General features: G+C 49.0%; 2 protein-coding genes and 1 long non-coding RNA gene across 8 annotated transcripts in view; 2 read left to right on the top strand and 1 right to left on the bottom strand.

The window, feature by feature from the left end:
• Positions 1–2,433, bottom strand: part of RBM6 (RNA binding motif protein 6) — a 104,871-nt gene extending 102,438 nt beyond the window's left edge. For 2 of the 4 annotated variants that reach the window (XM_019416880.2, XM_019416883.2), the window contains exons 1-2: positions 2,291–2,433; positions 1,412–1,517 (exon numbers count right to left, since the gene is read on the bottom strand). The gene's annotated coding sequence lies outside the window, so the exon portion shown is untranslated. The remainder of the gene's footprint in view (positions 1–1,411; positions 1,518–2,290) is intronic. The other 2 variants (XM_019416881.2, XM_019416882.2) reach the window with 2 other exon arrangements.
• Positions 2,434–2,511: 78 nt separating this feature from the next.
• Positions 2,512–5,980, top strand: LOC128775617 (uncharacterized). Its single transcript, XR_008420483.1, has 3 exons — positions 2,512–2,684; positions 3,443–5,567; positions 5,610–5,980. It is a non-coding gene; the product is annotated as an uncharacterized LOC128775617 (long non-coding RNA).
• Positions 5,981–8,522: 2,542 nt separating this feature from the next.
• Positions 8,523–21,839, top strand: MON1A (MON1 homolog A, secretory trafficking associated). 3 transcript variants are annotated; one of them, XM_053897284.1, is made up of 6 exons: positions 8,523–8,811; positions 17,355–17,494; positions 18,785–19,270; positions 19,827–20,592; positions 21,301–21,448; positions 21,548–21,839. In XM_053897284.1, exons 2-6 carry the CDS (start codon positions 17,368–17,370, stop codon positions 21,686–21,688), a joined length of 1,668 nt encoding a protein of 555 aa, XP_053753259.1. In that variant the 5' UTR covers positions 8,523–8,811; positions 17,355–17,367; the 3' UTR covers positions 21,689–21,839. The 3 variants fall into 3 exon arrangements, with proteins under 3 accessions (XP_053753259.1, XP_019272421.2, XP_053753260.1); XM_019416876.2 differs by lacking the exon at positions 8,523–8,811 and adding an exon at positions 10,068–10,293; XM_053897285.1 differs by lacking the exons at positions 8,523–8,811; positions 18,785–19,270 and adding an exon at positions 10,072–10,293.
• Positions 21,840–22,825: the final 986 nt, after the last annotated feature.

The raw sequence follows: 22,825 nt of genomic DNA, 5'->3' as shown, positions 1-22,825 counted from the left end.
GAATTATACACTTTAAATGGTTAACTGCATGATGTATGAATTATGAATTATATCTGAACAAATCTGTTTTAAAAAAAGAAACTAACATTTAGTAACCACTTTCTGCACACGAGGCACTGTTCTAATAGCATTACATAAACCTCACAAAAACCTCATTTCACATATGAAGTTAGGTAATTCACAATTTGAAGTAAGGTAGTTTATCCAATGTCACTGGGTTAGTGAAGGAGTCAGGGATTCAAACCCTATCAGATTCCAGAGCTCCTCTAGTCATTCGCTCTGCTATTCTGTGTCCCATAGTGTGATAGGAGGGTTATAAAATACGTTCAACGGATGCCCATTAACTAAGTGAATGAGATGAAGAAGGTATTGTGGGAGTGTAACAGAAAAATTAATTCTAAGCTCTTGGTATATACAGCTAAAAAAAAAAAAATCCATCAAGGAATGATTTATGATCTTTAAAATTTCAGAACTTTCTGGGGCACCTGGGAGGCTCAGTTGGTTAAGCATCTGACTTCGGCTCAGGTCATGATCTTATGATTCTGAAGTTCAAACCCCACATGTAGCTCTGTGCTAAAGGCTCGGGATGCTCTCTCCCTCTCTCTCTGCCCCTCCCTGACCGGCGCTTTCTCTCACTCAAAATAAATAAACTTAAAAAAAAATGTTTTTCCAGAACTTTCTGATAGTTTCAATCTTTTTTTTATTAATGTTTTTTGTTTATTTTTAAGAGAGACAGAGAGTGAGTGGGAAAGCTCAGTAGAGAAAGAGAGGGAGACACAGAATCTTAAGCAGGCTCCAGGCTCTGAGCTGTCAGCACAGCGATGGGGCCCAAACCCATGAACTGGGAGATCATGACCTGAGCTGAAGTCTGCCAGGTAACCGACTGAGCCACCCAGGCTCCCCGCTGATAGTTTCAATCTTAATACAACCCCGAATCAGATGAGTAACAGCAGTTTATACATTTAAACACTGGCAGAAGAGTATAACCTTGCTCAAGTACCCACAATAAAAGAGTTCATTTAGTAACACACACTCACCTCCCCCACCCAGGCCTTGACAAGTCTCCTCTGAAAGGCTTCAAGAACCTAGGATCCTAAAGGCAACAAAAATAAACCCAAGTCTGGTAACAGAATTCTATAAAGAAGGGTGTTACAGATGTCCAGACCTAGTACCTATCCTATAGGTTAAGTACCTAGTTAGGTGCTCATTAAATGAGACAAGGTTCAGGTCCAACTTGTCTGTGTTTCACCTAACATGCCATTAGTTACTTTAGACATTGCCAGTCCCTACCGTCACCCATCATCAGTTCTTCAGATCTCTCTCTACAATCCTCACAAGTTTGCTGATGTTGACATTATTAAACTATTCACACTGGTGGCATTACTCAACAGGAAGTTGAAAACTAACAAACCTAGGGCACAATCCAGAGTTCAGAAAATGAACCAGGTGACCAGGCACATCAGAGTCTACTGAACCCCTTCACTTAGATCCAGCAACTGTGACCTTCACAAGCAAACCTGAAATATGTAAAAAATACAATTACCCTTAAAGTTTATGTACCTTACAAAACAAGGCCTTTTCTAAAAGGCCATTTCTAAAAAATGCACCCCTAGAGTTGAATCCAGTAGCACATCAATAATAAAGTTAGAAGAAAAACAGAATTACAACGCCAAAAGGACTCTGAAGAGTAAATACTAAGAAACATCCGTCTTCCCATTCTCCCAACGGGCGCAGAACCCACCAGACCACTCCCCCCCGCCACCAGGTTCTACCACCGCGCGTGCCGGGCTCGGAGATCTCTTGCCCTGTGGTCGGGCTGAGCCCACCCACCCGTGTCTGGCCAGGTCTAAAACGGGGCTACGTGCTAGGCACAAGAAGGCCTCCTTCTCGAGCGATGCCTCAGAACTGGATCAGGTTCCCGCAAAAGCAGGAAAACAGGCGGAAGAAAGGGCCCGCCTGAGGCTCCGCAGACCAGAAGCACCAAACCGTAACCACGCGCTAGCCCGGGACCCCGCAGCTAACAGCCCCGAGGCTGGACCGGTAATTCTACAGCCGCCGCCGGGCCCCGCCCCGGGCCCGCGACCGTTCCGGGGCGTTCCTCCCGAGGGCGGCGCCTCCCTCACCACACCGCCACTTGGCTCTCTTCCTCCCAAGCGAGGCCGCGGCCGCCTCGCGACACCGAAGCCACAGCTTCCAGGCCGCGAGGACCCGCGACTTCCATAGCGGCTTGGCAGGCTGGCTCCTTCCCCGCAGGGTCCGGCACGCCCTCTCTACCGCCCCAGGCCCTTACCGAGGCAGCGCGGCCTCCGCGGCCCGCTCCTCCTAATCCTCAGCCGCCGCCACCGACCCTGCGTCGCGGAGACCGGAACTTCCTCCGCGCCGGGCCGCTGCTCCACAAAGGCGCCGCGCTGCCGCTTTCAGCGCTCGGCCCGCCGGGAGATGGAGTACAGCTGCAGGTCGCGCCGACTCCACTCCCGCCGTGCCCCGCGCGTGGTGGGGGGGCGGGGCTGCCTACGGGAGCGAAGCGTGAGGGCACGCCGCTCGCCGTCGTCCAATGGGAGGGCGCTCTTCCCCAGGTCTGCGGGGTCTGCAGGGGGTTGTGGTTTAGGCCCTGGCTGGTCTTTGGGCGCTGTTTCTGGAGTAGAGCAAGGCGCGCATTCCCCTGTTGATTTTGCGTCCGCGAGGTTTGTTCTTCTCTGCCCCAGGGGCGTGGGTAAGGCCCTAGTCCGCTTGGTTCGAGGCCGCCGTATTTTCCGTCATTGTGAAGGCAGTAGAAGGGAAACTTCTCCGGTCGAAGCTTTCCGGGAAAGTGACTGGTGGCCCACCCAAACGCCTAACTCCTGACCCCCTCAGTCCAGGGGTTTAGCCCTTTTTGCCCAAGACCCGAGGATAGGTGCAAGAGAAGCCCTTGAATTAGAGGCTCGTCCCCTTTTCTTCTAATGGATTTCCAAGTTAGGCATTCTGCAGGTATTTCAGGCAAACACAATCTGTTCAAGGTTCAGTAGTCTCACTTATGAGGGAAATTCCACCCAGCTTCCCCAGGGCCTTTCTAGATCTCAGGCAATAAATCCAGCCAAGAGTGACTTGTGCGAGGTCTCAGAACTGGAAAGTTCTCTGCAAATCTCCCAATCTAGCAGGAAAGCTTTCAGTTTGCAGCTCATTTCCAGAATCTCCTTACAGCTAATGTTCAAACGGCAAGCTCTAAGCTTCCAGGTGGATTGTCTACACTGTTGATATGCTTTCTGGTTACTGGCACCTGATGTCTCTATCAGTGGACCTTTAAGAAAGGTAACCTGATTGTATAGCCCAAATTCAACATCATGGTGTCAAAGAAATCTGCCAGAAAAGCCGATAAAGCGTTCTAAAATAAAGCAATCTTTATCTGCAGTGAAAGGAGGTTGTTGGGTTAAGTAGTCTTAAAAATTACCTTTCCACTTTTCAGGCATCTTGTCCGGAAGTCATTCCTTCATTCAAGAACTGTATGAAGGGCCTGTGTGGGATAGGCACTGCATTGGGTGCTGGTGATCCAGGAACAAACAAAGCTGATAAAATTTGCTGCCCAAATGGAGATGGGTGTGGGGTAATTATTGGAGATGGACAACAAATTAAACAAGATATGCACTCTTTGTGAAATGAGTTTGGTTTCTGTAAGGAGGGAGATGGAAAGCCATTGGAAGGCTCTAAATAGAATAATATAACTTGGCATCCATGTTTAAATGATCCCTCTGGCTGCTATGTGGAAATAGGCCAAAGGTAGGAAGGGCAGAAGCAGCGCAGCTGGTTAGGAGTGTTGCAATAATGCAGCCACAGAAGGATGGTACTTGTACCTGTGTGGCCACAGGAGACATGGACTGGGATGAGGGCAGAGAGGGAAGAATGTGGGAGAAGCAGTTTTGGTAGGAAGAACAAGAGCTCAGTTTGGGGTAGGTTGAGTTTTTGACGCCTCACATTCAAGTGAAACGTGGAATTGACAGTTGGATACATCAGTCTGGAATTCAGGGTCAAAGGTCAGGGTTAGAGCTACAGATCTGGGAGGTACCAGCATATTGTTGGTGTTGGTGTCTGAAGCCATAGGCTTGAATGAAATGACCAAGGGAATGAGGGAGGGAGTGTAGACAGAACAGAGTTCCAGCCCTGAGCCCTGGGGCACACCAACACAGGTTACAAGGAAGAGGAGGAACTGCTACACGGAACTGTGGGTACTTTGACTTTACCTTCCAAACTGGACCATTGTTGGTGGGTCTCTCTCTTATCAGGTAGTACTTTAGTCTCTGGAGAGGTAAGCCATATTAAGGCTAATTATTCCTGCCTTCTACCCAATTTCATTGGGTAATAATAATTGCCACTCTTTATCAAACTATAGGGCTGGCACTTTATTATCTCACTTAGTTTTCACAATAACCAGATGAGAAAACCGCTTTTATAGGTAAGGAAACCAAAGACCTGTTAAAGTAAGTACAGTAATTGCCACAGCTGGAAAGTAGAGGGTGGGGCGATTCCAACCCCAGTCTTATTCCAAGGTTTATGCTCCTGACTATTTTCCCCTTTTTCTTAAGGTGATTATTGAGGGTTTTCAGAGGAAGCATCTGGAATTTTCTTTTTTTAAACTTACAAGGGCTCATTGTATTAGTAAGGTTTTTGTCCCCTCCCCGCCCTCCCCCGGCCTAATAACAGGAAGTATGAGCTATTTAGAAGAGCTGATCTGAGCAGCATCCTCACCTGGAATGGGGAATACAAGGCCTAGTCAGGGAGGTGCGCCCACTTTCAAGCCCCTAAATGCTCACAGGGGAGGACCCAGCAAAGAGAAAGACCATGTCCTGTATGTTGTTCCTTGTTGCCTTGGTCTCATTTGGGGCCATGGCTCCTGGCATGGAAAGTAGGGTTTGATCAAATGTTAAAATGAGAGACAGGAACCAGGAGAGACACAGATGATACAAGACCACAGATGAAATTTTCCAGCAGAGCAAAAAAACCATCTGCCTTACCAGGACCTGCAAAGTAATAAAGGCAGGAAGGAAAACTTCAGACTTTCCAGGGAGGGACTGAGTGTTCTCATTATTAGCTCAGAGTATTTCACATTAGATATCTTGTACTTGTAGGAGGGGGAAAGTGCTGAAAGGGTCATTAAGGGATTTTCCCCTAGTCACACAAGTAAAATAGCAACAGGGCAGGGAACAGATCCCAGCCTCCGGGCACAATTAGGCATTTTCACTTTAGCAGCACCTCAAGTTCTGAAATGTCCCCTAAAACTATGAAAGAAAAGACATCTGGGGAAGAACAAGAGGTTTTATTTTACCATTGCTCCAGTCCCCACTAGTCCTTGCTGCTACTGTTATGGAGAGGACATGCTGAGTCCATGAAAATCATGCACCCAGACAAAATAGAAAGCTGAGGTTTAGAGGAGCCCCAGACCTAGAGGGTGACAGAAGGTGCAGGGTAATGTGTGGTTTATGGCAACGCCCAAGGTTTGAAGCATTGTCCTGCAGGGCAGCAGAGCCATCATGGGACTGGCATTTGTTATTCCAAAAGACTAAGATTTATTTCTTGGTAATTCTATAAGCAAAAAGGTGACATATTGGTATATGTGCTGCCGAAGCGAGCACAAAAAGGTGACATATTGGAAAGGATTGTCCCAATATTCAAATATAAGTCAGTAAGTGGATTAAAACAGAGTTTGGAATGATAACCTTAAAATGTTTTACTAAGTAGCCACAATGGTTTGCTCTGTGAGTGTCGTAGACACAAGGCTTAGCCAGAAGCACATGGATGTAATCACTTGCTTGGCTAAGTAGACGCAATACAGTTGACCCCTGAACAGCCTAGGGGTTGGGGCACCAATTCCACTCCCACCCCCTACCTGTGGAGTTGAAAATCCACGTAAAACTTTGGATTCCCCAAAACTTAACTACTTAAAGGTGAGGACCATGAGAAGTCAGTCACTTTTTACTGTGATAAGCAATTTACCAGAGACTACTCACAAAGAGATGATTAGCATCGCATGGGGTTTTAAGCTCACCACAAAAGCAGCAGCAGTTGGCTAACTAATTATCACAGTAGAACAGTATGTTCTGTAGTAAATTGTATGCAGTTAAGATTTAATACTACATCTTTATTCTTGTTTACATTTCTGATTGCAAATGGCACCATGTACATACAGTCTGTAAGTATTTGTGAGAGGGAGTTAATAAATTTTGACTTTTTATAATTTGTATATTTTTTATGGTAATAAATGGCAAGATGGATTAGTATGTATATATATTTTATGCATTCATGACATACCTAACTTAATTTTTTTATACTTCTAGGCCACATGGTTCATTTGCAAGTTTTTTCGAATTGTCACAAATCCCCCCAAAATTTTCCAATATACTTATTGAAAAACGTCTGCATATAAATGGATTTGCATATAATAAAACACCCGTTGTTCAAGGGTCAGCTGTACTTCCTAATGACAGTGGTGGTGCTGTCTGGTGGAGCTGATGTTCTTGAAAGCAAGAGTGAGACTCCAGAAAAAACCCTGAGGTCACCCTACAGACTATTGAAGAGACTGGGTAGGTATGTTAGGAAACTTTAAATGTCTTCTATGAAGATCAATTCTATGGAGGACAGTTTCTAGTTAATGGGATATAGCCAGGATACTTCTGCACCAATGAGAGAATATGACATCTTCTTGGCTTTAACTCTCTTTAAATTAAATTAAAAATTTTTTAAAGTAGACTCTACATGCAACGTGGGGCTTGAACTCACAACCCTGAGATCAAGAGTCGCATGTTCTACCAGCTGAGGCAGCAAGGCACCCCATGGCTTGAACTCTTACAAGTTCACACAATTTGTTCTCACAACTCATCACAACTAATGTGATGGGATTCATGACAGCCAAACTGTATAAATGATATTTATTCTAAGTGAGGGAGCCTGAACTCCTGAGGTAGTGAGGACTGAAAATACTGAGTGACCAGTGATGACCTGGAGAGATTCCTCTTACCTCTTCCGCTCTCCTTTCCAGAGGGAATAGATAGTGAAGGAATTGGACATTTTCTCACATTTCCTTAACCTAAAAGGGAGGAGAAGTCTTCCCTTAAATTATATGTGAGGGTCTCAGCCCTGTGCAAAGCCATCTCCAGTAAAAGGCTACAGCTTTGTCACCATTTCAGTCATAGACCACTGTTGTGTTGGTAGGCTCCAGGTGACAGCCATCTGAGACCACAAGAGAAGCTCAGGGGCAGAGCTTTCCCAATTCCAGTGTAGGGCTGAGATGGAGACAGGATACTGCATTGGGGTGCTCCAAGCAGCAGAGAGAATCAAAGGAGTGATTTCAGACCTTTTCCTTCATCCTAAAACTATTGGGGAAATTAACCAGAAAAGCTATAAAGTGATTTCTCTTCAGAGAAAACATGAGCAGTATTTTTGTTAATCTCTGATTTTACTTCCTTAAACTGATCTTTAAAATTGTTTTGGGGTGCCTGGCTGGCTCAGTCGGTTGAGCCTCCAACTTCAGCTCAGGTCATGACTTCAGTTTGTGGGTTCGAGCCCCACATCAAGCTCTGTGCTGACAGCTCAGAGCCTGGAGCCTGCTTCGGATTGTGTCTCCCTCTTTCTCTGCTCCTCCCCCATTCATGCTCTGTCTCTGTCTCTCAAAAATAAATTTAAAGAAGTTAAAAAAAAAAAAGAATAAAGTTGTTTGGGGGGGCACCTGGGTGCCTCAGTCGGTTAAGCAACTGACTCTTGATGTTGGCTCAGGTCATGATCTCACGGTTCCTGATTTCAAAGGTGTGGAGCCTACTTGGGATTCTGCCTCCCTCTCTCTCTGCCCCTCCCCAGCTTGCTCTCTCAAAATAAATAAAAATAAACTTTAAAAAAAATTGGAAAAGCTTTATGTTTTCCTGTCGTTTGTATTGTTTTGTGTCTAGGACATTACAAATGCCCATAGCAATCGTTCCTTGCCCTGGCACATCACCTGGGAAGCTTTTAAAAAGATACCAATGCCTGAGTCCCATCCCAGTTCAATTAAATCGAATTCTCTAGGAGTAATCAAAATCTCTAAGCATTAGTGATTTTTTAAATTTCCCCAGGTCATTCTATGTGCAAAGCTGAGAACTGTTTTAGAGCCTCATACTGATAATATTAAAACGTGGCTAAAAGGACGTCTTCAGCAACAATTGGTGTGCCTACATCCTTTACAACCAGCGTAGCTAGAGTCACTAATGACATTTATCCAGTTCCCAAACTTGCACTGCCCTTCCACAATCAATAGAGGAAACAATCCCAAAGTGTCTTACTCTGCCTTGAAATAAACCTCTAGATGGCCAGGGCGGACGGGCCAGGGAGTCTGGGCCTACGGTCCACCCTGGCCTTTGGGCTCCGAGGAGGCATTTGGGCCAGGCCCGACGCTGGAGAAGGTGGTTCCGGATGAGATAAATCCTGCTCCGGGTGACGCCCCGCCCTCGACTTTGCCGGGACCGGGCGCCCAGCCCCGCCTCAGAGTGCCGCAGGCAGCGGTGAGCGCCGACTACATTTCCCACAATGCACCCCGGGGCGGGCAGGGCCAGAGGCAGAGCGGCTGGAGCCAGGCCTCCGCCACGAGAGGCCGGAGAGGGCTGTCTTCCTGGGTCGCCTGCTGGGCGAGGGGCGGTGGGAGGGGCGGTGGCCTGCGCTGTGGCCATGTCTGCGTCCGCAGGGGTCCGAGGGTCTGACCTGCGCCCTCCGGCCGGACTCGGCCGGACACGCGTGCCCTCCTGGGGGTCCGGCAGAGAGCAGTGACCGGCAGTCTCTGTGCGTCCTGGACCCCCCCCCCCCCCCCCGGAGAAACAGGTGAGTACGACTGCCAACCCACGTGGCCAGGGGGTACCGAGAAACTGGAGAGCTGTCATCCTTGGAGCCAGGGGCTTGAAGACTGGGGGCCCCTGCCACCTACGCTTCACTTGCGATAGGAGGATTTAGTCTCTTTGGGGTGCCTTAGCCGGTTGTCCCCCAGCTGAAGAATACAAAAGGCGAAGACCAGAACCCTTCCTTTGGCTGGGAGAGCAAAGTCCTATAGGAGGCAGTGGCCTGGTAGGACCCGCCCCTCAAGGCACACATATTCCGCTCCCCCCTTCCCCCTCCCCCGGGCAGAATCCTTTCAAAGATCTGCAGAGGTGACTGTGGGGTGAGCAGGCAACTCCTGGAAGTGTCCTGGGGCTTTGGACTTTGCTCTCAAGGGTGCCCTGGCTCAGATAACCTGTCTGCCTGTACTGGCTGAGCCACCGTTTCTGGGTTCCAGTTTGCTGGGGGAGGGTGAGCAGCCTTTGTCAGAGAGGGGAGTGGCCACCAGCAGTGACAAGTACCAGGCGATGCTCACGGAGCAGGCATCCTGCTGAACCAGCTACAGCATAGCCTCACCAGGGCCCTGTCTGCCAGAGACCCATGCATTCTGGCACCACCCTCCCAGATAGCCCGCTCCAAAAGGGTCAGGGCAGGATGGAGCACTATCCAAGCAGGAAGAGGGAGCAAGAGTGGTAGGAGTCAGTAGGGAGGGGCTCTTAAAGGTTCTGCCTGCTCCAGGGTGGGCACCTGAGGGAGGGAAGCACACAAGAAGGGCTGATTGAGACAACCTGTTTGGAGACATTGCTTGTAGGCACAGCAGAGCACATCTAGGGAAAGTAGCATGCCCTGGGGGCTTCTAGAGAGGCTGCCTGAGAAGGGACCCTGAGGGCACATATGGGACTGGTTCCAAGAGACCTCTCTTGCTTAACTGCTTCAGGCCCAGCCTCCCAGGAGCTTCTGTCATGAAGGTTATGGCTCCAGTGGGGGCTGGGGTGGGGTTTGCTGCCTAGTTTCCAGAGTAAGTGTCTAGAGAACTGTTTGCTTCATCAGGACTTCTGGCTGGATCCCCCGATTGGCCTTGGAGATGTTGAGATGCTACATGATGTCAGGTAGCTGGGGAACTATTGTGAAGGAAGCGTCTACTAGCCCAGCCCCAGCCAGCTGACCCTGCCCTCATTCCATATAGTTACCATGCTGAGTACCACTCAGCCATACTGGGTTCAGTCACCTAAGTCCACAAGGGATCGGTGGGTAGTGGGCTCCCAGGACCTTGGGTAAGTTGCCGTAGACCATGTTTGGGTCTTTGACCAGAGGTACAAGGCCACAGAGCAGAGGCATGTGGCAGACCAAGGATCAACTTGGGAGAAACTTCCAGGAGCAGCAGAGAACCAATGGTCTGTTCCTGCAATGTCAGGCCCAACAAATAGCCAGTAAGCCTGGAGGAACCCCCAGCCCAAGGCCCACAGACATCTCTTTGGCTGGACATCACAGGTGGGTCACTTCAGGCCAGAAGCTACCTGGCTTCATGAGGTCATAATCATGTTTGCTCAGGGTGAGCCAACTTTCAAAGGACTGATTTACATGGCAGAGACCACTTTTTGTGTGTAAGTGCAGCTACATATGGTTTGAATGCTAAGTAAAAATAATCATGATATATTAATGGCAGTAGCCATTAAGTGTGCAAGTGCTTACTGTGTGCCAGGGTAAACAAATTACATGAACATCTCATTTAATCCTTCCACAACCCAGTGAATTGGTATTATCATTATCCCCACTTTATAGATGAGAAAGCTAAGACTTATGGAACCAAACCAGGTCCATCCAGGTCCCTCTGATTCCAGGACCATTGTTCTTGAACACTTGACTACTACCAAAAACAAGTCTTCTCCACAGGCAGGGGTCTCCAGAGACTGCATTATAACTGGATATTCTTTGAGGATCTTTCACCTTTTCCCTTCCAAAGTTATTTATCTGGCAAATGTTGATTAAACTCCTCCTGCATGTGGAGCTGACATACTGAAATTTGAAATGCTTCATAGAAAAATGAAGCAGGGTAAGACAGGTAAGAATCAGGGATATTGTAGGAAGGCCTCTCTGATAGGTAACACTTGAGCAACAACTGGAAGGAAGTGAGAGAGTAGGTCATGTCAATATCTAGCCCCATCAGTGGAATAGGTGAATGAGGGACAAAGTGAAAAGCAGAGAGATGTGGTCTGTGCAGAAAGTTCAGCAAGGGCAAAATTCTGAAATGCAGAAGTACTTAGGATTCACATTTATATTATCCTAAAGGAAAGCCATGAGGTCAGTGTGTCTGGGCTGAGGTGAAGGGAGCAGGGGAAAGGGAAGGAGATCAAGTCAAAGAAATAAAAGGAAGCGGTAGAGTGGGGCTTTGTGTGCTGCTCTGAGGAAATTGGCTGTCTCACTGAATGAGTGAGAACCATTATAGAGTTTTGAGCAGGGGAATTACACGGCCTGACTTCCTTTTTCAAGAGGATCTCTTTGAGTCCTGTGGGAGGGATATATTGCGCAAGGACAAAGGTAGATGTGGGGAGACTGGTTAAAAGGCTGGTGCATCACTCCCCTAGAGAGGTAATGGTGGCCTGGACCAATGTGGTAGTGGTGGTGGTGGTGGTGATGAGCAGTGGTCAGATTCTGGAGATGGGCTTTTCCCATTTAACATTAGTAATCTGTTCCACAAAAGTTGGACATTATCTGGAATCACTAACTGAGTATCTGTTTCCCATTATTTCATATATCTTTTTATTATCTATCTATCTATCTATCTATTTATTTATTTATTTAATTTAGAGAGAGAGACAACATGAGTGGGGAAGGGGCAAAGAAAGAGAGAGAGAGAATTCTGCCAGCACAGACCCTGACATGGGGCTCAAACACACGAAACCATGAGATCATGCATGACCTGAGCTGAAACAAAGAGTCGGACATTAACTGACTAAGACACCCAGGTGCCCCTGTTTCCACTATTTAAAATTTTTTTAAATGTTTTTATTTTTGAGAGAGAGAGAGAGAGAGAGAGAGAGAGAGAGTGTGAGCAGGGGGAGGGGCAGAGAGAGAGAGGGAGACACAGAATCTGAAGCCAGCTCCAGGCTCCGAGTTGTCAGCACAGAGCCTGACGCAGGGCCCAAACCCACAAACCATGAGATCATGATCTAAGCTGAAGTCAGACACCCAACCAACTGAGCCACCCAGGCGCCTCCCCCCACCATTATTTTAAATGGGAAAAAGTATAATGCTTCCCTCATCGACCACAAACCCCCAATTTTCTAAAATGGTACTAAAACACAGGAAAATATATACCAAATACATGCCCAGTAGGTTATAGCGTTAGGATATAAAATGCTGAAAAACATACCCTCCTGACCACCAGAGTTTGCTGCTTTGATGCAGTATCATGGCCTCTTTCAGTACCTTCAACAGCCATGATGCAAGTAAGCCCGTTATGTTGCCACTTAGTGAGTGATGTTCTATCCAACTTGGAATGTAATTTGAGGACTTAAATGTACATCACTTGTTTAAAATATAGATCAAGTTTTGATGATGTAAATAGTATTTTTCTATATAAACATAGGCCAAAACAATACAAGTTTGTTGTATTAGTTATTTATTGCAGTGTAACAAATTACTCCAAAACTTGGCAGCTTAAAACAACAATAAATATTTATTATCTCATGCAGTTCCTTTGGTATTTGGGAGAAATCTGGGAGCAGTTTAGCTGGATGGTCCAGGCTCAGGTTCTCTTGTGAGGTTGAAGTCATCTGAAGGCTTGACGGGGGCTAGAAGATTGCTTACTCACATGACTGGCACATTTGGTACTGGCTATTTGCATGTCTCAAAGTTTGCTGAGGTTCTCTCTGTAGACAGCTGCTCGAGTGTCCTCACAACATGGCTGATGACTCCAACTAGGGTGATCCAAGACAGCAAGGCAGAAGCCACAGTATCTTTTAGCCTAGCCTCAGAAATCACACGTTGTCATTTTCACGTTATCCTATTGGTTACATAACTGCTCAGTGTGGGAGGGGAGTACACAAAGGCATATACACTGTAAGTTGAGGATCATTGGGGACTGGCTTGAAGGCTGGCTACCACAGTTGGGTATTAAAAACCAAGAGGAATTCTATAGGGAAAATATTAACTAGAGAGACATTTTGCTGGGTATTCAGAAGTACAGGTGACAGGATTTGCTAGTGGTTCGATATATGGGGTGTGAGGAAAAGAGATGACTCCAAGATTTGCTGAAAATCATTGTCTTTCACTGAGGTGGAGAAAACTCTGGGAGGAATACGTTTTTAAGAGGACAATCAGGAACTCAGTTTTGGACATATAACTTTGAGATACTGTAAGACATGAAGTAGACAGTTAAATGTGTGTGACTCTAGAAGTCAGAAGAGACATTGGGGCTAGAAATAAAAATTGGAATCACAATGTATCACTAATCACTAATGTATCAATGGAATTTAAAACCATGAGACTGGGGGTACCTGGGTGGCTTAGTCGGTTAAGCATCCAACTCTTGATATTGGCTCAAGTCGTAATCTCACAGTCATGAGTTTGAGCCCCACATTGGGCTCTGCACTGGTAGTGTGGAGCCTGCTTGGGATTCTCTCTCTCTCTGTCTCTCTGTCTCTCTGCATCTTCTCCCCTCTAAAAATAAACAAAAATTAAAAACAAAAACAAAAACATGAGACTGAATGAGATCATCAGTGGTTTGAATGAAGACAGAAAAGAGATCCAAGGGCTGAAATCTGGGTCCCCTAACTGTAAGAGGAACTGCATAAAGGACTTAGCAGGCATGGTCTATGAGGTAGGAGGAGAACCAAGAAAAGAGAGTGGTGTACCAGAAGCCAAGAAGAAAAAGTGTTTTAAGAGAGGAAATCACCAAGTGTGTATCCATTACTGCTACTGAGTGAGGTGAGATGATCCCAAGGTCAACTAGCAACCTTGATGAGAGCAGTGTTGCTGGAATGATGGAGGTGCAAGTCTAGTTGGAGTGGCTTCAAGAATGAATGGGAAAGGGGCACCTTGCTGGCTCAGTCAGTAGAGCATGCACCTCTTGATTTTGGAATTGTGAGTTCGAGCTCTACATTGGGTGTAGAGCTTACCTAAAAATAAAATCTTAAAAAAAAACCCAAGTGAGTGAAGTGGAGAGGCTGTGGCAGATGTATTTCTTGATTACCAGATACCCGTGAGCTCCCCACACTTCCCAGTCCCTCTGGCCATGTGACTACTTCTGGCCAATCTGGGCTTTGAAGTATTTAAGAGCTGGTACATGACCTTCCAGCCCTGTCTTCCACTGCCCAGTGATGTGGAAAAGGTATGTATTCCAGATGGCAGAGCTATGGGATGCTAGTAACCTGGATTCCTGAATCACTGCTTGGAAGGGAGCTGAATTACTACCAGATCCAAGGTAAATTTTGTGTAAGCAAAAAATAAGCCTTTATGTGTGAAGCCTCTACCATTTTGGCATTCATTTGTTACACAGCATAGCCTAGCCTACTAATTATATTCCAGGTATTATTTACTGTTTTGAGGTCTGTTTTATAAAGGGCAGCAAAAAAATGGGGTGGAACCTAGAGGGGAATGTAGAGTTAAGGGGGGGGGGGTTGTTTTAACTCTTTAATTGAAATAAAACAAACATGAAGTTCACAAATCATAAGTACAGCTCAGTGAATTATAACGAGTGAACACACCCAAAGTAAGGTGGTGTTTTTTTTAATTTTTTTTTTTAACATTTATTCATCTTTGAGAGAGAGAGACAGAGCGTGAGTGGGGGAGGAGCAGAGAGAGAGGGAGACACAGAATCCGAAGCAGGCTCCAGGCTCTGAGCTGTCAGCACAGAGCCTGATGTGGGACTCAAACTCACTGACTGTGAGATCAGGACCTGAGCCGAAGTCAGACGCTTAACCAACTGAGCCACCCAGGTGCCCCAGAAGGTGTTTTGAAAATGGAGGAAGCATCAGCATATTGGTGCTGGATGGGGGAGAAGGGGAAACCAATGATCTGGGAGAGAGAGGGACAGCTGCTGAAGCCATGTGCTTGTGCGGGTGAAAGGGACTGCAGTGGGGGTGTTTGCTCCCAGTGGAGCAAGGACAGCTCATCTTCAGTGAGAAGAAGGAAAGCAGAGCCTGGCAGGTGAGGCGAGGTGGTGGTGGGAATCTTGGAAGTTCTCTTTTGCTGACTTCTGTTTCCTCGGTGAGATCATGGATCATGCTGAGTGAGCGTGGGAGAAGGAAGTGATGGAAATTCGAGAAGAGAGGTGTGAACTTATTGACTAAGGGAGCAGGAAAGTGAGTCTCCATAGAAATATAGTAATTTGAAGCAATGGTTCTGGACCTACTTCCCAGAAAGAAACACATAGCAATCCAGGTCTCCGTCCAGGGAGCCAGGTCCAGAAGCCTTGGCCACAACCCTGGGACTGTCAGTAGCAGCTTTCTCTCTGCCTGGACACGACTCATCTCTCTGGAGTCACTCCATCTTCACATAGCAGTGCAGACCCCAATCTCACTTTTAGGTTAGCTTGTGAAATAATGCTCTATGAGGTTCTCATGTGGCCTGTGTCTTCCTGCTGAAGACCTAGGCATGCCCTAGTTACTGTAGCACCCACTGCCCCAGCCTCTATGGTGTTACAGTGCTTGTTTTGGCCTGTCTGGGATTACTCCTCTTGGTCTCGGTCTCTGTCTCTGTCTCTGAGTGGACCTTTCTGAACAACCTAGCTGTTGAGGGCAAGTAGCCTTTTAGTTACTCTGGCCCTCTGTCAGACAAGGTGGCCCATGCCTTGGTCCTCTGGGCTCTGACTCATGCTAGGATCCATCACTCTTGACTGTCCTAATGGATGGGATTAGTGGCCTAGAAAATCCCCAGAGGTCAATGTTCTCCCAGATGATCTTTTTTTGGTCCTACTCTAAGTGGGGTGATGCTGTTGGCCAATGGTGCCCAAACTTCACTTGTTCTGTGATGCTCCAGGTTCAGTGCACGAGTGGCTACCAGGCTTCCCTGTCTGTTTTGCCCGTTGAACTTCTGCAAAAGATGCATTTGAAAAAGGATTCCATAGCTTAGAACAAAGATGACCAAAAAACAAAAACAAAAACAAAAAAAAGAGCTTGAAAGTCAGTTCTTTGGGTGCATACAGGAGCTGCCTGGTAGGAGCTCTGGTGGGATGAGGATAAGGAGTCTGAGAGGGTGTTCTTGGACATGGACAACCTGGGACCACACAAATGAGAGTGATGGGGATGCTCTCTCTTTGAGGTCACTCTTCATGAACACTTTTGAGCACCGACTTCATGCTAGGCTCGGGGAAGACTCATTTGCCCAAGGTTGTGGAGCTACTGAGAAACAAGGCCTCAGTTATTTCCTATGACTCTGTCCTAGAAGGGCAGGAACAGGGTCTGCTTTGCTCACACTAACACCAGTCCCTCCCAGGCCCCTGGCCTGCCCGCATGACCTCTTCATGAGTCTCTGACTAGTCTTTGCAGTCCTTCTCGCCTGTCTACCCAGATTTCTCTTCACGAAAGGATCAGTGCCTCAATGGAACCCCTCCCCTATGAATGTATTTTGCTTGCCAAATGAAGGCTCCTTCAGCCTGCCATTCAGGGGCCCTTAGGGGTGACTCCAGGTGAGCCATCCAACTTTGTTATCCTTGCCATCCACTCATCGCCACCTCCACCTGGCTCTGAGGCTGCAGAAGGACTGAGAGATGAAACTGAGTCTGTCCTGGCATTCAGATGGGCACTGAGAACTGTTATGTCTATAGTTGTACAGCTGTATAGTTGTAAGGCAAGCCCTGGTGCCAAATTCAGAAAGTACAAAAGTGTACTCAGAAAAAAGCAAGCCTGAAGACAAGCTTGTTTGCTCTTTCTTTGCAAATGCCTAAGTATTCAGAAAGAACTATTGGTCAATTCAGTTTTGAATGAGGAAGTGTTTGTGGTAGGATGTGCAGTGAAAGATACCAGGATACAGAATTGTTTCAATTGCCAGCTCCCAAAGCTTCCACCCTGTTGTGACATTGGGCAGGCATTTACTCTCTCAGCCTCAGTCCCTTTATCTGTAGAGCCAGCCTGACACAGGAGCACCTGCCACAGAGTGTAGTGATCAGGCTTAGATAACTGTGTCCACTTATACTTCCTAGCACACTACCTTGGTGCTCAGTAAGTGTTAGCTGCTGTTATCAGTTTGTTAAAAAAAAAAAAAAATTTCCATTTTATGTGCATTCAAAAAAAAACTGGAAAGAAATACACCAAAATGTGAACAGTGAAAGATCCTGAATGGTGGGGAAATGGTGACATTTCTTTCTTTATCCTTTTTTATTTTCCAAGTCTTCTACAATGAATAGGTACAATGAATTTTTCCTTTTCTACTTAGAAAAAGAACAACATACTTCATTTTTTACAGGGGAATACTCAGAACCCATTTCCCAGAGGTTTGAGCTAGCTGGGTCCTGGTGCTTTCCTGTACTAACCACTGTTACTGTACTAGCAGTGACCCCTGCCAACAGCACCTCCCTCCTTACCCTCGATGATGTCTTTGTTTGCCCACAGGAGAGTCCAAGGGATGGCTGCTGACATGCAGAGGAAGAGGAGCAGCGAATGCCCCGATGGCACCCTGGCTCCTTCTGATGGGCAGAGTATGGAGAGAGCTGAGAGCCCCACACCAGGACTGGCTCAGGGAATGGAGCCAGGTACGGGCAGGGTGTGCAGCTCCAGGCAGCTGACAGCGAGAGCAGCCTCCAGGGCAACTGGGATTCCCACCAAGTCTTTCACTCCCACTCATTCATGCACTCGTTCAGTCACTCGTGGGCTACTTGTTAGGTGCTGGGGATACCGCAGGGAACGGGCTCTGTCTGTGTCCAGCCTTCCTCTCCACTTCATGTTGGGCTACTCACCCCTGTGCTGTCTGGCTGCCAGCATGGGTTCTCCTCCCGTTCCCTGGGTCTACATTGCGCCTTCCTGACTCCTTTTCCCTCCCTCAGCTCTCAGCTTAAATGTCACCTCTGCACGAGTTAGGCCTGCCTGCTCTGACCATGCTCTGTACAGGACAATAGTTATTTTGTAATTTTATTTGTTTATGTATATATTGCCCATCTCTTGTCCACAAAATTGTGAGCTCTTTGAGCACAGAGTGGTTGTATCCCAAATGCCTAGTACGGTAGCAAACTCATCATAGAGACTCAAAATACATCTGTTGAATTATTCTGTAAAAAAAAAAAAAAAAAAAAAAAATCAGTAGAGAAAGACTGACATGGCCCCTGCCTTAGGGGAGCCATAAGCTAGTGGGGTCATTACAGTGGAGTGGGTTAGGAACTATGGCCTGAACTGGGTCAGGGAGACTTCTCACAGGGATAGAGAGTCACTGAACAAAGGTATTCCAGGCACAGGGCAAGGTGCTCGGCACACAGCAGTGAACAACCACCTTGCTGCCCCTCAGGAGGAACCCCACTGTAGTTGGGGAGGAGGATAATAACTGACAAGTGGCACAAGAGAAATCAAAGAGAGAGATATGATAGAGTGCCCAGGCTCAGAGGTCAGGTGAGGAGGTAACTTATGTCTTTGCTGAGAGCTGAAGTGTGACAAGGAGCTGGCCATGCGAGGAGGTGGGAGTGCATTCCAGGCAGAGGGAACAGTAGGTACAGAGGCCCTGAGGTAGGTGAGGGCATGTTGAGGGTGTCCAAAGAGCAGGTGGATGAAGGTCAGTGTGACTGGAATGGGTAAGGGCTGTGAGATGAGATTGAGAGAAGCAAGTAGAAGCAAGTCATTCCCGCAGCCATGAGGGGTTTGGGTTTTATTCCCAGTGTGATGGGAGGAAACTGGTGGGCTGTAAGCCGCAGGGAGGCATAACTTGTAGCAGGCAGTAGCAGGAGGGAACAGTGGCTTGTCTCTGCAGTAAAGCTAGAGTGCCATATTACGCATCTTGCTGGTAAGGTGGTCTGCCAGTGGCTATTGCTCTAAGCACCAGTGCTTTTGGCTGGCAGGTGCTGGGCAGGAGGGTGCCATGTTCGTCCATGCCCGTTCCTATGAGGACCTGACTGAATCGGAGGATGGGGCAGCTTCTGGGGACAGCCCCAAGGAGGGTGTTGGGGGTCCTCCACCACTGCCTGCAGACATGCGACAGATCAGCCAGGACTTCAGCGAGCTGAGCACCCAACTGACGGGTGTGGCCCGAGACCTGCAGGAGGAGATGCTGCCAGGAAGCTCTGAGGACTGGCCAGAGCCTTCAGGGGCAGCTGGGCGGCCAGCCACAGAACCCCCCAGGGAGGGCACAGGCGAGGGGGATGAGGAGGAGGCTGCTGAGGCATGGCGACTGCACCAGAAGCACGTCTTTGTGCTGAGCGAGGCGGGGAAGCCTGTGTACTCCCGCTATGGGTCAGAGGAGGCACTTTCCAGCACCATGGGTGTCATGGTGGCCCTGGTGTCCTTCCTGGAGGCAGACAAGAACGCCATTCGTTCTATCCACGCAGGTGAGCCACCTGGAAAGGGGGGCAGGGAGGGCTCCCCTGACCAGGGTTAATTCATAGTCCCCGAGGGACTAGAGGGCTGGGATGTGCTGTGTGACCAAGGGCAGCCCCTCCACCTCACTGGGCTTCAATATTGTCATTTGAACACAGATAGCAACAATGACTGCCTTACAGGGTATTGTGAGGGCCAAAGGTGGCTCTGACATGGGCTTTGCCCTTGGAGAGAACTAGAAGTCCCAGGCCCTGAGCCCCACCCAGCTCTTGACATTTAACACAAGAATGTTTTTTTTTTTTTCAATTGCTCACTGCATTTTGGCTGGTGCCACTCTGTGAAGCAAGTGGCAGGGACAGCCTGGAATCCTCAGGGAAAGGGAACCGTGGGCTGCTGTTTTTATCTTCATCATCCTTAAGCCCCTACTGTGTGCAGAGATCTGAGAGAGGGTGGAGAGGATGTAGAAAGCGACAAGCTGTGTAGGAAGCTGGGGCTCCGAGGGAGCTGGGCAAGGCCAACCCCGGAGGGCTCCCCGGAGAAGCTGACATCCCCTCCCTCCACCTTCAGATGGCTACAAGGTAGTATTCGTGCGCCGGAGCCCACTGGTGTTGGTGGCAGTGGCGCGCACACGGCAATCGGCGCAGGAACTGGCGCAGGAGCTGCTCTACATCTACTACCAGATCCTGAGCCTTCTTACCGGTGCCCAGCTGAGCCACATCTTCCAGCAGAAGCAGAACTACGACCTGCGGCGCCTGCTCTCGGGCTCGGAGCGCATCACCGACAACCTGCTGCAGCTCATGGCGCGAGACCCCAGCTTCCTCATGGGGGCAGCGCGCTGCTTGCCCCTGGCTGCGGCCGTGCGCGACGCGGTGAGTGCCAGCCTGCAGCAGGCGCGAGCGCGCAGCCTCGTCTTCTCCATCCTGCTGGCACGCAACCAGCTGGTGGCGCTCGTGCGCCGCAAGGACCAATTCCTGCACCCTATCGACCTGCACCTGCTCTTCAATCTCATAAGTTCCTCCTCATCCTTCCGTGAGGGAGAAGCCTGGACGCCTGTGTGCCTACCCAAATTTAATGCAGCCGGCTTCTTCCACGCACACATCTCTTACCTGGAGCCTGACACCGACCTCTGCTTGTTGCTCGTCTCCACCGACCGGGAGGACTTCTTTGCAGTCTCTGACTGCCGCCGCCGCTTTCAGGAGCGCCTGCGGAAGCGTGGAGCCCACCTGGCCCTGCGGGAGGCACTGCGCACGCCCTACTACAGTGTTGCCCAAGTGGGCATCCCGGACCTGCGCCACTTCCTCTATAAATCAAAGAGCTCGGGACTCTTCACCAGGTGAGGGAGGACCTTGGGAGCACAACTTGAGGGAGACAGGGGCGAGGGAGGGGAGGCGGTTGGCCCTCAGCCCTGATGCAGTCCTGGAGCTGATGACCCATCTGTGAATGGACTGACATGTTGGGTCTGTTTTACTCTGACATCAGGCACCCAGACTCCCTATCACTCCACCCCCTATGGGCATGTACCTCTCTACTTTGTTACCCACAAAGCCTTGAAATGCCCAGTACACCCAGGGAAGGAAGCTGGAACAGAGGTCTCCTGGATCTCCTGCCCTGGAGCAGGTCTGCCTTAGGGGTCATTTTGGTCCCATCTAGGATGCAGAATTCCTCCTCCAACAGAGGGGCTGTGGCCAGATGTGGCATCTTCTGTCTTCCCATTACCCCTTTTTGGGTTCCCAGATCACTTTTCCTCCACTTCAGACCTGTCACTTTGTTTCGGACACCTAAACTCAGATTGGCCTCTCCAAGGGAAGTCACCAAAGATGCCATGAACTTGGGGGAGGGGGGAAGAACAGGGCTCCATTCTGGGTGGGCCCAGCCCTGTCCTGGGGAGTCTTCTGTGGTAGGGAGGCCATGCCCTGTCCTGGGAGAACATTTGGAGGGTAAGACACATGTCAGAGTCTCCCTGGCTAGGAAGAGTTTTTTTTAGATCTCCAGAGAAGGCAATGAAAGTTATTTCTTTGCCAACCCACTCCCCCATCTCCAGCCCTGAGATTGAGGCCCCGTACACCAGTGAAGAGGAGCAGGAGCGGCTGCTGGGCCTCTACCAATACCTGCACAGCCGGGCCCACAATGCCTCCCGCCCACTCAAGACCATCTACTACACGGGCCCCAATGAGAACCTCCTGGCCTGGGTAAGGCAGCCCTGGGATGGGCTCAGCTTCATCGGGATCCCGGGCAGGGGCCACACGAGATGTCTAACCTCGATGACTACCCTGTGCCCCCTCCTCCAGGTGACAGGTGCCTTTGAGCTCTACATGTGCTACAGCCCCCTGGGGACCAAGGCATCTGCCGTCAGTGCCATCCATAAGCTGATGCGCTGGATCCGCAAAGAAGAAGATCGCCTCTTCATCCTCACACCCCTCACCTACTGATGGGAATGTGTGTGGGTTCAGCCCTCTTAGGCACACTGGGCAATGGAAGCTATGGGAGCCTCCACATGGGCTGGCCTCTCTTGCCCAGGCAGCAAGCAGGCAGGGACTGTGGGTTGGTGCGTGCATTAAAGTACTCTGGAGAAGACACTCATTGGGCCTTGTCACTGGTCCCTTCACTCATGCATTCTCACTCCTACAGATACTGGATCCTCCTCCTTAGTCCTTACCTGTGTTTCCCCATGTCCTGGAGCACAAGCACTCAGAATTGAACCTTGGGCTGGGTCTCTTCATTCAGCTAAAGTCTTGCCATACATAAAATGTTCTCTAGCATTCCACTGGCCTTGCCCCCCACAGCCCCACCCCAGTACTCAGTCTGAGTCCCTGGTGCCTCCTAGAAGGGCACAGCCCCTCTCTCTCACTCCTAGGAGGGGCCCCCAGCTTTGTGCCCCAAAGGACCACTCATACACCCTGGGAGCTGTGGCTCTGCTTGAAGGGCTGCTGTAGCTCAGCAGTGACAAGGCTGAGTAAGAGAAGGACAGCCAACTAGGGAGAGTCTGAGGCTTGGTACAGGTGGGTAAGATCCCTTGGTGAGGTGGTCTGGTTTTCAGCACAGAAAAATTCAGAGACCAGCCTCAGTGTATGTAGCCCTAGACCTCTGGGGAAATTGTCCCAGCTTGGTCTTCCTCATGAAGGGCTATCCACCTCAGCATCTGTGCTTTTGGCCAGTGCATTCCTCAGAACGTCCCCAGGAGTGAGCTGGAGGGCCTGCAGGAAGAGCCAGCTGACTTCTGGGGCAGGGGTGGACCTGCCCTAGGAAGGGCAGATGCTGCTAGGCACACCGGGCCCTCTTCTGCCACCCTAGCATTTTCCAGCCCACAGGGGTCACTGTGGACATCTCAGGAAGCTCAGCAGTGAAGGCCCAGACCCCTCCACTCTGTCCTGAGACCCTCTTTGGACAGAGCCCAAGGCACAGTACAGAAAGCCTCTATCTTGCTGCTGGGGGGCTTTCCCAGTTCTGCCACAGCTTAACCATCTCATTGGCTAGGAGAGCAAAAGACCTAGGAAATGTTTATGGGAGAAAAGTGTCCACTGAATGTGGTCTTCAGACTGTAGAGTAAATCACCCTTATGCAGTCTC

The sequence above is a fragment of the Panthera pardus genome, unplaced genomic scaffold (assembly GCF_024362965.1).
Source record: "Panthera pardus isolate Hobbes unplaced genomic scaffold, ASM2436296v1 HiC_scaffold_8, whole genome shotgun sequence".
NCBI classification, from domain to species: Eukaryota; Metazoa; Chordata; class Mammalia; order Carnivora; family Felidae; genus Panthera; species Panthera pardus.
This window is presented reverse-complemented; position numbering and strand designations above follow the sequence as displayed.

Excerpts from the sequence above, each read along its gene's own strand:
- MON1A (XM_019416876.2), top strand. The coding sequence starts at position 10,094 with ATGTTTGGGTCTTTGACCAGAGGTACAAGGCCACAGAGCAGAGGCATG. Across the intron at positions 10,294-17,354 it reads TCTTTGGCTGGACATCACAG|GAGAGTCCAAGGGATGGCTG; the intron begins GTGGGTCACTTC and ends GTTTGCCCACAG. Across the intron at positions 17,495-18,784 it reads GGCTCAGGGAATGGAGCCAG|GTGCTGGGCAGGAGGGTGCC; the intron begins GTACGGGCAGGG and ends TTTGGCTGGCAG.